This window comes from Montipora capricornis, chromosome 14 (genome assembly GCF_036669925.1).
Source record: "Montipora capricornis isolate CH-2021 chromosome 14, ASM3666992v2, whole genome shotgun sequence".
In the NCBI taxonomy this organism is placed as follows: Eukaryota; Metazoa; Cnidaria; class Anthozoa; order Scleractinia; family Acroporidae; genus Montipora; species Montipora capricornis.
The window spans coordinates 43,381,700-43,399,199 of NC_090896.1; the positions used below are offsets into that span (position 1 = coordinate 43,381,700).

A 17,500-nucleotide genomic window follows, 5' to 3' on the forward strand; every position below is an offset into this window, starting at 1 on the left:
TATAAATGAAAACAAAAAGGCATAAAATCGTTTTTAAGGACTGTGTTGACCTCTATGGCATTTGAGCGTTGTTTTTTTTTTTGCCGACGATGTCAAAGAGGGAAGACTAGATGTATGCGAGCAATCAGAAAGAAAATAACACAACGTCATATTTTCAAAGCTTTCTATTTTCTACAGAGGAAAGCCCGAAGGTAAGAAATACACCTCGTTTGTTGTACTGGCAGTTAAATATTTACTTTGAGACCACATACACATTTTCAGCATCGAGATGTTTAGGTAAGTCTGAAACGTCACAAAAACTTGTTTCCTTGAGTCTATTCCCTGGATGAATTTCTTTCTTCTGATTTTCCAAATGGAAAGTTTCGAACCCTTCGTTGTCATGACTTCTTTTGCGAGGTGAAGGTGCAATAGCTCTCTTTGAACGGCTTGTGTGATAGACCCTTCAAAAGGAAGTAAAATGTGAAAAAAATCATAAACGTTTAGCTGATACGAACTATGTGCGTTTTTAAAAGGCAATAATGAATTTAAGACGTAATTCTGTAAATAGTAATTACAACAATAATGACCGTAGGTAAAGATTACCTGTAATTTGTTGCAAGGCGTATGTGTATATGTTGTCAGGGGGAATTGCGGGAAAACGCTCTCCGAAAATAGTTTTCAGAATCGGGCTGCTCGCATTTTGACTTCCTCTCCCTATGATGCTGGCGCTGGGTACTTGTTACAACGACTTGGATGGAAAGACCTGATTTCCCAAGCGTCAAATTCAAGTAACTTTAATGGTGTTCAAAGCTCTTAATGATATGGTTCCCGACTACTTATCCTCTATGTTCACAGAGCGGGATGCGTCAGGATATGTTTTAAGGGACTCTACAAACAAATTAAGTGTCCCCTTACCCAGAACCAACTACCTAAAAAGGGGCTTTAGCTATATATAGAGGTGCAATGCTCTGGAACAGTCTACCCGGCAGTCGCAGACAAGTGAAATCTCTAGATCTATTTAACCAATGATTAAACCTTCATTTTAGTTAAATGTTATACACACGGCATTCATGGAAAACAGGTCTAGTTTTGTGTAAATTGAGTGGTATTTTTACTGAAGATACTTTTTAGGTGCGTGCTTATTGTTATTAGGAATTATTGCAATTTATTTACATTGTGATCATCTGATGAATTTTTAGTGTGTTAAAGATTTCAGATTGAGATTTGAGTTTACTCCCACTGATGCTAGCCGTTAACCAATGTTCCATTATTCAATCTATATATTTTCTTCCCGTATAATAACGTACCTGCAGAAAGTGAAAAGTCCAAAGATAGCAGCGGCAACAGCTACTGATGTTGGTATGATTATCTTGAGAGGCAAGGTGTCTTCGGGTATATTTTCTGTGGCAGCTGTTAGCATAAATCAAGACAACAAGTTTAACGTCTAACGAAAGCATAATAACTAATATGAAAAAAACTTTCCTTACGTTTTGGACTTTGTGTTTTCTCTTTTCACGAATGGATATAATTCTTACCTAAGTCGCAGAGTGTTATTGAACTTGCGCCTCCAGCAGAGGTTGTGTGTCCCTTGCCACATGGTTTGCAGCTTAGCTGCCCCTCCTCGTCCTGATAGTTGCCCCGGGAACACGATATACAGCTTGAAGGAGACAACTGATGGAACGTTCCAACGGGACAAGCAACTATAGAAAATTTAAACAGTATTCAATACCGAAAGACTAATAATAGGAAAATAAGCGTGACTAGCTTCAGTCTGGCTCCATCGTAAAATTTCAGTGAGATACTCATTTTAGTCTGATGCACTACCTTGACTGACAAAAAATTAGATTTTCAATTTGAAATGCAGCACTACGACGTAACTTTCTCAGAAAGTGTCACGAAAGCCAAAGTGACATTGAACTGGGATGAAGCCAGTAATATAAGCACCAACAGTAACGTTCTTTTCGCTTGTGAAGTTCCTTTAACCTATGAAAAAAAGGTCAATGATCTTACCACACGTCGTTTCGTCATTTCTTGAAACAAAGCCAGGACTGCAAGTGATATTAGATGAGAGATGCTCAAACGAGGATTTGTCTGCAGTGCTGTTAATACCATTGAAGTTAATGCTAAACTTTCCCGTCGAGACTACATACTGCATCTGAAACAGAATAGCTTCACTCGTCTCCTCAATATCGTCTGGCAGTGAAGCAGCCGCCGATGGCTTGACTGATAACGAAAAGAGGACTTTTTTCGTACTACCCACTGATCTCCGCCTTTTCTGATTGCTCGTCCAGCCACATTCGGGAACCAAGACGTTTGTTATCTTGCAAGCATTATCGTTAACGCATCCTGGAATTGTTGAAAGCGTTTGGTCAACTTCCTCCTCGATTGAGGCGCGTAATCCATTCAGTTGACCACACCGAACCTCGGGGAACGATACTGAGACGTGATGTTGGATTTCATTCGGTAAGCCAATTTCTGCAAAAATCATAATAAAGTATATTAATACATTTGATCGACAAAAGAAAGATAAAAATATATACCACGTCGACGCGTGTCTGGGCGCTGGTCAACAACATTGCATAATGTGTTACCTCGTTCGTTAAAGGCGTTTGATAGAAACCTTGACATGATCACCTACACACAACACTATCAAAGAACATGCACCTGGATGAGACACCCTCAACGTTGATCATGATTGTTAACCAACGTCGATAGCATTTACAAATGAGACGGTTTTCAACATGACAGAAGTGCTGGTGGAGAACCTTAAACAAATTTACTTCCTTGATCTAATGACATTTGAATGGTTCAAGAAAAATAACATGATGTAGAGGTGCATCTTACTCGAACATGCAGGTATGTCGGGGTTTTCGATGCCATTCCAGTTCCAGTCAGTGTCAGGACCGCAGGTAAACTCAGTTATTGCCGTAGTGGTAAATGCGTCGCCCTCATTGCATGTCAAAGTACACAGGTGGCTACCTGATACCTTTCGGCAAGCCTTTTTCCCATTCTTGGGTTCTGGAAGCTTCCGGCATTCTGCAAAGTCAATAAAGAAGACTTAAGGCCCCGACGAATACAAAGCAAAAGTTAACACATCGATTGTACAATTAACAAAAACAAGAGACATCGTTTTCCCATGTACGTTTCCGGGTACGCTTAATCTGTAGAATGATCTATGGTTCAGAGAAATGACTGCTGCTTGTACATAACTATATTGTGGCTTTACATCACAATCTGCAAACCTTGGATTTCTGCAACTGCTACCTACCCTTTTCGTTGTCAATCCTTTTTTGACAGAACTTTCCCCAGTAACCTTCGTTGCAGACACAGTCATACCGGTTGACACCATCCACACAGCTTCCATTGACACAGGGTTCCCAGCTACAGTCATCAATATTAATGTTGCAATGGAATCCTGTGAATCCAGCTTGACAGGTGCAGAAGTAAAAACCTTCACGAGACTCACAGTAAAGGAAGTGAGAGCAGTTGGTCGTGCACATTTCTTTGGCTGCAACCAGACCAAACACGTTAGCAAAAGGTGGACATAATTAGCCTTTCTATTTAATTATTTGGCGGCTAAATGAAAATTTTGTGCCAAGACAAAGCTTGACAGGTGCAGAAGTAAAAACTTTGACGAGACTCACAGTGAAGGAAGTGAGAGCAGTTGGTCGTGCACATTTCTTTGGCTGCAACCAGACCAAACACGGTAGCAAAATGTGGTTATAATTAGCCTTTCTATTTAATTATTTGGCGGCTAAATGAAAATTTTGTGCCAAGACTCTTCATATTAATCACATACTTCAAAATGTGTAGATGGCTGGATAACCTGCAAGATTTATTCTGGCCTTTATGAATAGTAGGGACTTTAATCTTGACAGTGGCTTTCTGAGCTCAGTTTGTAAGAAGCTTTATGTTTCGCACATATCACGATCTCACGAGAAACGCTTAGGTATTCACTGAGAGCATTTAGGGCGCATTTCGCATCGAAGAAGCTAGAAACGAGCAATACATTGGAGTGTTTATATGTCCATCACATGAAAGATCTGATCTCATTGTAGAAAGGCATTCAAAAGGCGATCAAGGAAGAACTCTTACACGATCCTGAAGCACACAATAGCTACAATAAGCTACATGCGGGCTCGAGCTTGTTGTAATATTTGTGAATTAAATTAATAAAGTTCCCGTTGTTGTTGTTGTTGTTGTTGTCGATGTTTTTGTTGTTGTTGTCGTTGTCGTTTTCGTAATTGTCGTTTACGTTGTTGTTATGGTGGCTGTTGTTGTGGCTGCTGTTGTTGTTGTCGTTGTTGCTGTTGTCGTTTTCGTTGTTGTTGTTGTTGCCATTGTCGTTGTCGTTGTTGTTGGTGCTAAGTCACTGACTGAGCACCACTGCCGTTCTTACTTACCTTTGCATTGAGTCTTAAATCTCTTCTCCACTTTTCCTTTAATTCCTTGAATGAAACTGCTCCATGATCTAACACTACCAGAGACAGCCCAAGTACAATTATGAGCAGCATTCCACATGTGGAATTCCATTGCTGGCACATTCCAAATGTTGAATTGATGCAGAGTACCGACAAAAGCTTTTGATAGCACAGTCTTGCTATCGCCTGCAAGATACCGCTGACCAAGGACAATCCACCCACCTCCAGCAACAACGCCATTCGTAAGTATGTCACTTGCCATTTTTTTCACTATTCCATCAATGTATACGGTAACAGTTCCGTTCTGTCCGCTCCATACGACACCCAAAAAATGCCAGAGACCGTCTGCTAATCTGAAGTCTACTCTTACGATTTCATGTTTGATCTCAATGTGAACTTGGGACGCCGTGTAGGAGAGTATTATCACGTCCTCATGCATGTTTGGCACACTGTAACTAAAGATTATTCCCGATGTGTGCGCGAACTCTGCACGGACAAAGAAAGCGATGGTAAAGGATCTCATGTTCGGGATGCTCTGGCGGTCTGAAAGTAGCACCATGTCATCGGTAGTCTGGGCCTTGAAAATCAGATCAAAGTTGCTGCCAAGAACTACGAAGAATGAAAACAATAGAGATGTAATTAAAATATTCTTTCACTACTTCAAATTAGCAGGCGGAAAAGCAATTAGATCTAGCTGTATGTAAACGGGAGTGGGAGATATTACAGGGAGTAATAAACTAAAAGGCTGTTAGCGACTAATTCCATTTTCTCGTAAATCACAATTTAACATTGCTACATACAGATTTCACAGTTATCTCCAGTGTGTGAGGGGTAGCACACGCATTTGTATCCATCTATCTGATCGACACAGTAAGCATTGGGCATGGTACAGGGACCTGAAGCACAGTCATCAATGTTTACGTCACAGGTTTCCCCAGTGAATCCAGCCTTACAGGAGCAATTGAAGGTCCCTGTAGAGTTATCACCCAGACAAGTGCCTCCATTTTCGCAAGGTGACGATGAGCAGACATCGCTGAGGTTCTCGCAGTTCCTTCCGATATACTTTCTGGAGCACATGCACCTGTAACCGGGGGTCTCATCCACGCAGGTGCTGTTGTTCTCACACGGGTTGGACTCACATTCGTTTATCTCTGTATCGCAATATGTTCCATTAAAGCCATCAGCACAGCGGCAAGAGTAGCCAGAGACTTCGTCTATACAAGTAGCGTTATTCTGGCAGGTGTTGTTGAAACAATCCTCTACGTTAAGCTCACAGTACCTCCCTATATATCCTTCAAGGCAAGAGCAAGTAAAGCTGTTGATCCCATCATGACAGGTAGCGTTGTTGAAGCAGGGGCCGACTGCACACTCGTCTAAATTTAGTTCGCAATATTTTCCGTAGAAGCCAGCACTGCAGTTGCAGTGGAAACCTGTGAATAAATTGACGCAGATGCCATTCCGAGTGCAGTTGGCGTCTTTGCAGTAATCTATGCGCTGTTCACAACGTGAACCAGCGAACCCAGCGGAACAAGAGCAGCTGAAATTAGCAACCAAGTCAGTGCATCTTCCGTTGTTCATACACGGGTTTGAATGACAGTCATCAATGTTGACCTCACACTGCTGACCACTGAAACCAAAGGGGCAGACGCAGTAGAACCCATTGACCTTTCAAAGAAACACAAAATTAATAAATTGAGGATAAAACAGTTTATGAACCGTAAGTAAATATATGTGTTCACTGCTTGCGAGGGAGAAAAGGGCTGAAAAAAAAAATTGGCAACACAATGCTGTAAAAGAGAAACAAAAATTTTGTCCCATCATAAAAATAAAGAGACAACTTCGTTGTTATAGCAACAAGTTTAGCACATACATTGCTGTCTCAGGATGTTGGATTTCCACAGTATAATCTTGGGTAGACAAATTGCATATAGCGGGACCGTTTTTGTTTCTAGTGCAAGGGTTCGGGGACGGCTTTCTCCGGCTATGCATGGGCGTTCACACCATTCTTGCCCAGTAAAGCCAATCGGTTTCAATTTGTTATTTTTCGTTCCTTCGAGGACTTTCCAAACATCAAAGTAAACCCCCGTGAATCAAATTAAAAGTTGAAAAGTGCGAAAAGGATCATACATTACTGAACGTTTATTTCAGATTCAAAAAAATATAAGGGAATTCAAGCCATCGAAAACTGTCTAAGTCAGTTGTCTCAGTTAGTTTAAAATTCATATTCGGAAATGTCATGTTGTTAAGTTTCAAGTAAGGTCACCAAAATAATATGTGTTTCGTTGAATTGCTAGCGCACGCATATACACGGTCCGATTATTTTCTGTACATTTGTTTAGTACCTAAACTTTACCTGATCATGACATGTTCCACCATAGAAACACGGCAAGGACTCGCACTCATTGACTTCAGTTTTACAGTGATCTCCCCTAAAACCAGGAGGACAGAGGCAGGAGTAACTGTTTATTCCATCCACGCACGTAGCGCCATTAAAGCATGGATGTACCAAGCAATCATCAACATTCACTTCACAACGGCGTCCGCTGAACCCATGAATACAATCGCAAGTGTAGCCGTCAACTTCATCGTTGCATGTCCCATTATTTTGACACGGAGAGCTCGAGCATTCGTCAACATCAACACTGCAGTCGCGTCCCGTGTAACCGCTCTTACAGGTACACTTGAAGTCATTTACCAGATCAGTACAGGTTCCTTCGTTCAGGCATGGATTCTGCGCACACTCATTAATGTTTATTTCACAGTTGAAACCAGTGAATCCTGGAGGACAGAGACAAGTATACTCATCAATGCCGTCACTGCAGGTACCACCATTAAAACACTGCTTATTTTGGCAATCGTCAACATTGTACTGACACTTGTCTCCATTGAATCCATCTAAGCACTGACATGTAAACGACGTAAGGCCGTCGAAGCAGGATGCATTATTCAAGCACGGCATCGAGACGCAAAAGTCCATGTCTAGATTGCAGGTATTACCGGTGAAGCCCAAGGGGCAGATGCATGTGAAATTATTTACCCCATCGTGGCAGGAGCCATTGTTTGAACAAGGGTCAGAAGCGCAGTCATCGATGTTGACTTCGCAGTGGAGGCCTTCAAATCCATCTTTGCAAGTACAGTGGTATCCATTTACTCCGTCCACACATCTGGCCTCGTTTTTGCAGGGGCTGGAAGCACATTCATCAATGTTTACCTCACAGGTCTTTCCAGTGAATCCCTGAGGACAAACGCAATAGAAATCATTGACCTGGTCAAGACAGGTCGCGTTGTTTTTGCAGTCGACACTCATGCACTCGTCAATTTCGTGTTCACAATTTGTTCCATTAAAACCTGCCGGGCAAATGCAGGTATAGCTGTCAACTCCATCAGCGCACTGAGCGTCATTCTTGCAAGGATCAGATGCACAGTCATCGATGTTCTCCTCGCAGTCCCGACCTCGGTAACCCGATACACAGATGCATTCATACTGGTTAATTTTGTCTGTACAAGACGCTTCGTTCAGGCAAGGAGACGTTACACATTCATCAATTTCCGTATCACACATAATTCCAGTGAATCCTGGCTTGCAGAGACAAGTATATCCTCCAACAAAATTGCGGCAAGTCGCATTGTTGAGGCAAAGTGATGAAACACACTCGTCAACGTCATCTTGACAGTTAAATCCTTGATAACCATTTGCGCATGTACAGGTGTAGTTATTCACGAAGTCATGGCATGTGCCGTTGTTAAGACAAGGTTGGTCCTGACAATCATCAATATTTATCTTACACTGTTTGCCAGTGTAACCAGGTTGGCAGGTGCAGAAGAAGTCACCAACGAGGTCTGTACACGTGGAGTTGTACATACAAGGATTTGATTCACATTCGTCGATCTCTGAAAACAAAATATTGACAGATATAAAATAAATTTTAGCATTCGTTTAGTCGATAGATCGACTGATTTATACCTTGGTCGACTAAACATAAAAAAATGATGACCAGCCAAGGCACTTAAGACTTTGTTCAACTGTCACAGGAATGTGTTGCACTAAGGTGATGACATGTCGTATTTGTAGCTGTATTCAGTGAGCAGTTGAATAATCTTATTTTGATTATTACGTGGGGTGACGTAGGCAGCCAACGTCATAAAATGGGCAGAATTCCGTTTTCACATTGGGTGCAAATCGACACGTCTTTTTAAAATTTTTTAGATGTTTAAAATGGTTGCATTTTCGGTAGCCGTTAGCAACCTGAGGTTACGTCAACGTCTTGTCTAATCGTTATCACGGTTTGGTGAACATTATATGCAGGTGCATAATAATGAAATTGTGGGTTCGGGAAGCCTAAAGGGTGACCGTGTCCTTTATATACAGGTGACCGCTGTATTCAGGTAAACTTTACAGTAAATATAAGACACTATTTTCAGTCGGGAAGTTGTTTGGTGACCGTAAATTATAGGGTGACCGCTAGGGCCGTTATACTCAGGTTTGACTGTATTTCGAACCATCTTGACAAACAAATTACATGTATTCGCTTACGGTTGTCTGATGTTCACGACATTATAACTGCCGAAATCTCGATTCACGTACTACGACTGTAAAGGATCACGCGTCACCGTTATAACATTATTCACGAATCACGGCTCTGTTTCTTCAGTTTTCCCGATTCACGCTCTTTTTGGGGCAATTCACGGATCACGTGAAACCCCTTCCAGAACCTGGCTGAGGCGGACCATTCCTTATATATTATTAATATTCTTCTTAAAAATACACGGAACAAAATGAAAAGTTACTTTACAAAATCATTAAAGGAAAAAAAAAAAAAATAGAACAGCAAAGATAAAACAGGAAAGATCAAGAAAAGAACAAGAACACAAAAACATTAATAGATATTAGTATAGGTATCTCTTCATTAATAGACTTATCACCTCAGTATTAAAATAAAGTGTCATGCATGTCTGACATACAGCGGTGAGAAAAGTGTTTTATCATTACCAACGAAACTATTGAAGGCAGCTATACCTCTCTCTCCCTTTCCCACGCACACACAAACATTACAACCATCAGTGATAGTAATTAATTATTCATACGACAACATGACAGGTTTTAGGGTTAGCAAACTTAAACTTCCGTTTTGTTAGAACTGATACCATATTATTACCTAAGCAATCATGGGAACTTTCCGACCCAGGCTTCATTGTTATAGTTGTTCCTGGACAGAACTGACACAAACGACTCTCATTACGGGGCTGAAACGATCGTTGGTTGCATAGCGTGCAGGGAACAAATCCAGTTGGAGAGAACGAGCCAGCTGCACAGGGGACTAAACGGGCAAAACAATATTAGTATACCTGGGATATTAAAAGGAACGTAAATACGTGCAGATATAAAATGGTTTAATCATTTTACACCATATTACAAATTACAACTAATATACCTCGATTTTTTAAACAAAATAAAGTAATATATACTCGGTGTGTAGCCAGACATTTTAAACATTTGGTAAAAGAGGAATTAAAAAGTTTATACTGGCTAAAAATTCTTATCGTCTCGGACGTTTCGGCTACAACTGCTGCCTTCTTCAGCAAGGATAAAAAATGCAAAATTAATGTTTAACGGCGTCCTGTAAGGTAATATTAAATATCTCGAAAAATTCCTTGAAGTAACAAGTCGCTAGTCCCTAGATCATTACTAATGACCCTGGAAGTTGTTAATGTTTTTGTACACGCTAGGCAGCGCCATGTGTTCAGTTATAGAGCTTTTATCTCGCACGGAATGCCACGCTTCAAGAACTAGTCTTTGTCGCCACGTCGGTGGCCTGTCAACAATTTCCACATTCTCCAAATCTATTTCATGGGTGTTCTATTTCATAAGTAATGCTCTAGGGACTAGCGACTTGTTACTTCAAGGAATTTTTCGAATGTGAGAGAATGTTTTAACACATATTAGATGAAAGGTGTTCCAATTGAACCCACTGGGAACTCGGAAAAATCCGAGCCCCAGATGGGATTCGAACCCACGCTCCTCCGTGATCTAGTACGGATGCTCTAACCACTGTGGTGAGCAAGGGTGAAATGTGGGTATTGACTCGAGCTGCATCACGAAGCCACAGAGTCAAATATCGACTGACAGCATAGCTCATAACTGCATCGTGCAGTCACATTGAGAGTATCATTGAACGATGCGGCCAACCAACCACCAAAGTGAGCGAATGTGAGAGAATGTTTTAACACATATTAGATGAAAGGTGTTACAATTGAACCCACTGGGTTTATCTAATATGTGCTAAAACATTCTCTCACATTCGCTCACTTTGGTGGTTGGTTGGCCGCATCGTTCAATGATGCTCTCAATGTGACTGCGCGATGCAGTTATGCGCTATGCTGTCAGTCGATATTTGACTCTGTGGCTTCGTGATGCAGCTCGAATCAATACCCACATCTCACCCTTGCTCACCATAGAGTCTCCAGTAGCTCAGTGGTTAGAGCATCCGTACTAGATCACGGAAGGTCGTGGGTTTGAATCCCCTCTGGGGCTAGGATTTTTCCGAGTTCCCAGTGGGTTCAATTGCAACACCTTTCATCTAATATGTGTTGAGGAATTTTTCGAGATATTTAATATTACCTTACAGGACGCCGTTAAACATTTGTATTTTTTATCCTTCCTGAAGAAGGCAACAGTTGTAGCCGAAACGACCGAGACGATAAGAATTTTTAGCCAGTATAAACTTTTCAATTCCTCTTTTACCTAAAGTAATATATGGCGAGCAGTGTTAATTATGACAGTGGTAGCTTTTTGTGCACTAGAATCTTCGGCTGTTTTGAATTCGAGATGGCAGATGGTGAACCTCTTTTGTCACTGATATATTAACAAAGCTACTTTTAAGTCATACGATTTTGGAAGCCAATACCTTTGCACTGGATAGTACTGTTAGATCCCCTGCCAGATGTTGTTTTATCCGCATTGCATTTTGTACACTGGCTCTGTCCCTCAAATTCTTGATAGTAGCCCTTTTCGCACGGAAAACACGGTTCCATTCCAGTTGGTGAATATGAACCAGCTTTACAAAGAGCTAGAATTAAAACAGTAGATACGTGGTTAAAACGGTGCAAACATTTTATTTCTTCCAGACGAACAGAAAGTTTGTTAAGTCTATTAACGACAACGACTGGATTTTTATTGCATATTTCTGCCATCTTTTTCTCATTTTCCAAACATACCGTATAAGTGGACTGTTGCATCGGTAAAGCCAATGAAAATTTGACCTATTTCCTAGATACGAATACATGCTTATGGGCTGTCAAAATGCGCAAAGGGCAAGTCAATCTACGAACCCCTACCTGAGAAATTCTCAGCAGTCATTGAAGCTAGTCAAAACAAAGCCTGTCATTATTATTTGGTGATAAAAGAAAGAATCAAAGCACAGCACAGTGGTGACCTAGTTTATTAAATATGTATGTTTTGCCTGTTCTTAATTAAAAGGATGAAAAATCAAAAAGGCTGTGTGACCTTTCACCTAGTTTTCGTTGTATTATTTGTTTGGTGAATTGGCCGAGTAACGAGGCCTTACAAGGGGTAGAAGCGACAAGCAGCATGGTTCCGAAAACAGACGACAATCTTCGCCCAAGCATATACCGACAACCGACAGAATTTTTCAGACAAAGCGCGACAGTTTGCGACAGCGACAATTCACTTTCCATTCATCTTTATTCTCTTTGTGACAGTGGCATTTGTCCCTAACAAAACAAGCGACAGAGAGAGTCGCAAATGAGCGACAAAGCGACACCAGGCCACCCCTAAGAAGAAAAGAGGGGGGTTGTTTCTAAAGAAACTGTGGTGCTACGTCGGTGGGGAAGTAGTATACAAAAATTTGGTTTTATCAACGGAGTTGATAATGTAAATTGGCCACCGTACAGAGATTCTAAAAGCTGACGTTTTGAGCGTTAGCACTTCGTCAGAGCGAATCGAGGAATTATGGCTTACGTGTAGCTTTTATAGTAGAGTAGGAGCTGCGCTATTGGTGGTAACATGGCAACGTGAAAAATAGGAATATATTAGTTAAATGAAAAGCGTTCGTTAATACTGTGAGGATTAAGGGTGCCGATTTGGAAGTTGAATTTTTGTTCTAGATTCTTGCGGCTTTCCGTCGTACCTAGATGTAGGGAAAGGCCGCAGATAGCCATGTGTTTTTTGGAGTGGTTAGGCAGATTAAAATGGCGAGCGACTGGCTTAGATGCATCCTTGTCATTCTTCTCAACATCGCGAAGGTGTTGGCGGAATCGGTCACCTAGTCGTCTACCTGTCTCACCAATGTATAATTTATTGCATAACGTACAGGTTATGCAATAAATGACATTTGCGGAGGTACATGTGAAACGATCGCTGATCTTAACAGATCGCTTAGGTCCCGATATCTTGCTAGTGTTAACAATGAAAAGACAAGTTTTGCATCGTGAGCGCGCGCATTTGAAAGTGCCGGGTTGCTCGTTGGTTTTGAGCGCGCTTCTAACTAAAAAGTTGCCTACGTTTTTGTCGCGTTTGAATGAAATAAGTGGAGGTTGCGAAAAGATTCTACCAGTCTCGGGATCATTTTGGAGTAATTTAAAATTACTAAGAATGATGCTTTTGACTGCATGATTATGAGGATGGAAAGTGAGGGTGAATGGAATTCTGTCATTCTTATCTTTTTGTGACGTTTGTAGTGCTGACTATATCTAGGTACGACGGAAAGCCGCAAGAATCTGGAACAAAAATTCATCTTCCAAATCGGCACCCTTAATCCTCACGGTATTAACGAACGCTTTTCATTTAACTAATATATTCCTATTTTTCACGTTGCCATGTTACCACCAATGGCGTAGCTCCTACTCTACTATAAAAACTACACGTAAACCATAATTCCTCGATTCGCTCTGACGAGGGGCTAAAACTGACCGCTCGAAACGTCAGCTTTTAGAATCTATGTACGGTGGCTAATTTAAATTATTAACTCCGTTGAAACCAAATTTTTGTACACCCCTAAGAAGGCCTCAGTAACATCATCACCTCTTCTAAGTCAGACTCACCTATACAGCCAGAGTTGTTGTATGTTCTGGTCTGTTCAGTCGAGGTTTTCGGTGGACAAGAGACACATTTTTCTTGTGATACTTGGTCTTGATATGTTCCAACTGGGCAGTCCGCGCATGTACCAAGGGTTTTATTTAGGTATGTTCCCAGGTAACAGCTCACTTTACAAAAAAAATAAATAAAAACAGACATAAATGTTTAATATACATTAGTATGTTTAAAGTAGAAACGACGACAGGTCCTTCGATTATGAGTACCACTGGGAACGTTAACCCACACATACTGTGTCTAATGTGCGACTGTTTATGTTTTTGGAATGTCTGCAAATGTCTGGTAATGCCGAAAGGTTCGTAACGGTGAAATATCACAAAAATATAGGCATTTAGCCCACAATTAACGTAAACTTATACCATTTGTTGTGTTTTATCGCTTTTGCAACTCACTGGAATGTGCACAGCTCGATGACTGCATAGCCTTGTTGTGCTGTCACAACTAAGTTTTTCTAAACCGCCGCCTAAGTGATTTACTTCTACGGTTATCTTTATAGGTGACTGACAGTAAAACTCAAGTAAGTCACTCTTGTTTTGCCCACGTATTGAAGTCTTTAATGAACGGTTCATTGGACGATTACAAGAGCACGCATTAATTGTACTGTCGCTTGTCTAACAAGCGCTTTAATTGGTCCTTATTGCCCAAGTTACTCTAGGACCCAAAACCTCGAGTAATGCAACTACACCTTAATTACCATCCCGAGCATTTCTTTTAAAATTCTTTGGTTGTCCGTGGATCAGTTAAGGTTCAAGATTCACCTCAGTTTACGTAACCTTTTAAGAGCCTGTGTACCGAGATAAAAAGGCTAAATGCAACCGAAGGATATCCATAAACAATGCGCCATCTTTCACAGAAATATACACAGCTTACCGCAGAATCCATCTCTGTAGCTCTGTCCTGAGGCACAAGAACGTTCTGGCTCCGAGATATTCAGTGAATTTTTGTCAGGTAGAAAGACTGTGCCATCGACCGTCAGAATAAGGCTGCCGTTATCAACTGCCTTTCTCAAATTACTGCTGATGTTTTTCGCGATTTCAATTCCCTCAACTCCTGCCAAAATTTTGGCGTCTCTGGTATCATTTACTCCGGTACCATGAAGACGTACTACAACAGAAAATTACTATTAATCCTAAGGAGATGATAAATTTTCAAGGAAGCATTTGTAGCTTAAAGGGGCACTGTTACGTAATTTGGGTCTGAACCTAAACAGGTGTTCGCAAAGTGGAACGCTTAAAAAAAATTGGCAGTTTTCCTACGGATTAACTAATATGGATATAGAAACTATTTGCGCCTGTCTATGACCACGGATGTTAGAAGGAATTGGATTGCAACTTGAAAAAGTTCGGTTAACTTTTTTCATGTTTCGTCATTGCGTCCCGGAAAAATCGATATAAAATAATACTACCTCTTTTTCCATCGAAGAAATAATTGACAATTATTCCATGAGCGTGCGTTGGATATGAGATGGTAAATAGCCAACGAGGCGCGTAGCGCCGAGTTGGCTATAACCAGTCTCATATCCAACAAGCGCGAATTACTTGAAAATCTGAACATCCATGAGATACAAAAACAGACTTGCGAATTATCGCAAATCACAATGCTGACAAGCACAAAAGCAGAAGAAATGGTTAATAAATATGAAGTTTGTTACTATCTGAATGTTTTTGGGTTATAGTAAAAGGATATATTGTCACGCAAATGATGTAATTTCGCTAGCAAGTCGTAGCAATAAATTGGCTTAACCAGGAAGTTAAAGAAATATTGTTGGCTTCCCAAATAAATTCCATTTTACACTAAAATGACAAAATCATTTGTCAGAGAAATAAAATTCCCGTCTCCTCGCGTATCACATTTCAACGCACGTATGCAAATTTGTTTACTCATTTTCACCGCGTCCCGATTCCGGCGAAATTTGTCTTCTTTCAAATATTAACGCTTCTCTGTCTTTGTTAAACCCATAAGTTACTAAAGAATTTTCCATTTGATTTGAGTCTTGTACAAAACACCACACTTGTACAATATTTAAACTACAGCTCACTTTGATTACAGCTCGACGGGCGACAGATTGTTGTCGAAGTCCATTACTCGTCGCTTTTACGATTCCAGATATTTTTTTTCACCGCCTGTCTTGTTTATCCAATTTACGTTCCATTCTTTAGCTCCATAAGGGTACATTTTGTTTAAAGATCCTCCAAAACGCCATTTGCTTCATTGCAGGTTAATAAAATATTGTACTGTGTCAAACCAGAGAAATCTACGCCTTTCTACTACTCCCTGAAATCCTACCAAAATACGCTTGGAAGATTACGCACGAAGACACCACTTAACAAGGGAGTGATAGGAGAGACTTATCCCGACGCGGAAAAAAAAAAAAAGAAAGAAAGAGAAAAATAAGAAAACGAAGAAATCCCACCCATTTTCTGACTAGGATTGCCATACTGGCAACCCAGTAAAAAAAATTTGCCGACATAATAAGTAGGTTACCATAGCAACCTGTTAAAAATACCCTCACGTTTAGCGTTATGTGATGCTTATTTAAAAAAAAAAAAGCGAGCTTGATGATCCCTATTCTGTAATTGCCGAACAGTAATTAGTGTGTCGAGATCCAATATTTCCAAACTTTGAAAACATTTGCAGGAATGAATTCATACCTACCTTAAATTGTCTAAAATTTGAGATGGCTTCGAATTCCTTCCCGAGAATATTTTTTCAAATTTTCAAAATGTCGGACCTTGGCACGCTAATCACTGTTCAGCAATTACAAAATAGGGGTCATCCAGCTCATTTTCTAGCACCTTATACTGTAGCTATGGTAATCCACTGTGTCGAGAAAACTGCCCCAAATAGGGCATCTCTATCAGATGATATCACAATAGTGGTATCAGCCGATAGAGAGTGGTAGTATTGATTTATCAGAGTAAACGAGGTACAAATTACTGGAATCCGGTATCAACCCGGCACCTTAACTGATTAAGAGAAAATGCAAGGAAAAAAAGTGTCAGGTGTTGCTAGCTGTAAGAAATAGCCACTGTATAGAAGTAACCGAACTGACGCAAGATTGCAAATGGATCTATCATCAAAAGGAACAAAACAGAAATGTTTGCAAACATTAAGACAAGGAACGCCGTTTTTTGTATCGTGAAGGAGATTATATCTTGCGTGAAATGTTAACAGAGATATTTAGTTAAGGAAGCCTACCGACGATGTCAAAAGTGATTGTTGTCAGTGGTCCGGCAGATCGTCGAATTCTAGTGTGAAAATCTTCTTCATCTGAAAAAGAAACAATGAAAGCAAATAAAAAAAGTGACAAGTTTCTTAGACTTTATGTATGGTTATATAAGATGAGGCAAAGCTCACTAACAGATTTTTCAAGCTTACTGAAGAACAAACACGCAAAAAATACATTCTGACAGCAGCCTCCCAGGGCTAGATAAGTAGTTATTTATTACAGCACACATAACGCCAGTGCTTGTGTGCTACTCAGTTGCAGAGTGCTTTTGTGGAGACCCCGGATCTCTTGGTTGTTCTTATTAAACCAGTCTTCAAGTTTCCGAGGTAAATCCTTGAACTGAAGTGAACATGCAGTTAAGCTTAAATTTCTCTTTGTAAACATTTTATGGAAGCAGCTAAGTGCTTTTGCGCATCCTTACTGTGTATGCAATGTGTCGTAATGTTAAATCATAATCGAGCAAGTGCGCTACTGTTGGCCGCAATAACTTTGGATAGAAGTAACTCTATTAAATGCAGGGTGGTTTTTCATTTTCTTCTCATCAAGTTATTTCTTTACATATTTGGTCTATTTTCACGAAAAAGAAAGAGGACAAAATCTGAGTGCGAGACGCTTTAGTTACTTCAGTTTTTCTATTCATGCATTTATGCTTCCAAAGGGTTGAACTTCATCCTACTCGAAGGAATGAATGCAGTCACGAATGTTGACTAAACATGCACTGTTCTAAAACGGTTTAATCTTTCCCGGGACGAGGTATAT

General features: G+C 40.4%; 1 protein-coding gene across 1 annotated transcript in view; it reads right to left on the reverse strand.

Moving 5' to 3' along the window:
- The window catches only part of LOC138033732 (uncharacterized), a 31,705-nt gene that overhangs the window by 208 nt on the left and 13,997 nt on the right, over positions 1 to 17,500 (reverse strand). The window contains exons 13-26 of the mRNA XM_068881539.1: positions 16,711 to 16,782; positions 14,383 to 14,616; positions 13,461 to 13,622; positions 11,306 to 11,467; positions 9,557 to 9,718; positions 6,754 to 8,291; positions 5,201 to 6,065; positions 4,383 to 5,009; positions 3,248 to 3,487; positions 2,824 to 3,015; positions 1,990 to 2,454; positions 1,515 to 1,679; positions 1,287 to 1,389; positions 1 to 440 (exon numbers count right to left, since the gene is read on the reverse strand). The exon at positions 1 to 440 is cut by the window's left edge and continues 208 nt beyond it. Of these exons, the coding sequence (XP_068737640.1) occupies positions 233 to 440; positions 1,287 to 1,389; positions 1,515 to 1,679; positions 1,990 to 2,454; positions 2,824 to 3,015; positions 3,248 to 3,487; positions 4,383 to 5,009; positions 5,201 to 6,065; positions 6,754 to 8,291; positions 9,557 to 9,718; positions 11,306 to 11,467; positions 13,461 to 13,622; positions 14,383 to 14,616; positions 16,711 to 16,782 (5,195 nt within the window). The 3' untranslated portion in view covers positions 1 to 232. The remainder of the gene's footprint in view (positions 441 to 1,286; positions 1,390 to 1,514; positions 1,680 to 1,989; positions 2,455 to 2,823; positions 3,016 to 3,247; positions 3,488 to 4,382; positions 5,010 to 5,200; positions 6,066 to 6,753; positions 8,292 to 9,556; positions 9,719 to 11,305; positions 11,468 to 13,460; positions 13,623 to 14,382; positions 14,617 to 16,710; positions 16,783 to 17,500) is intronic.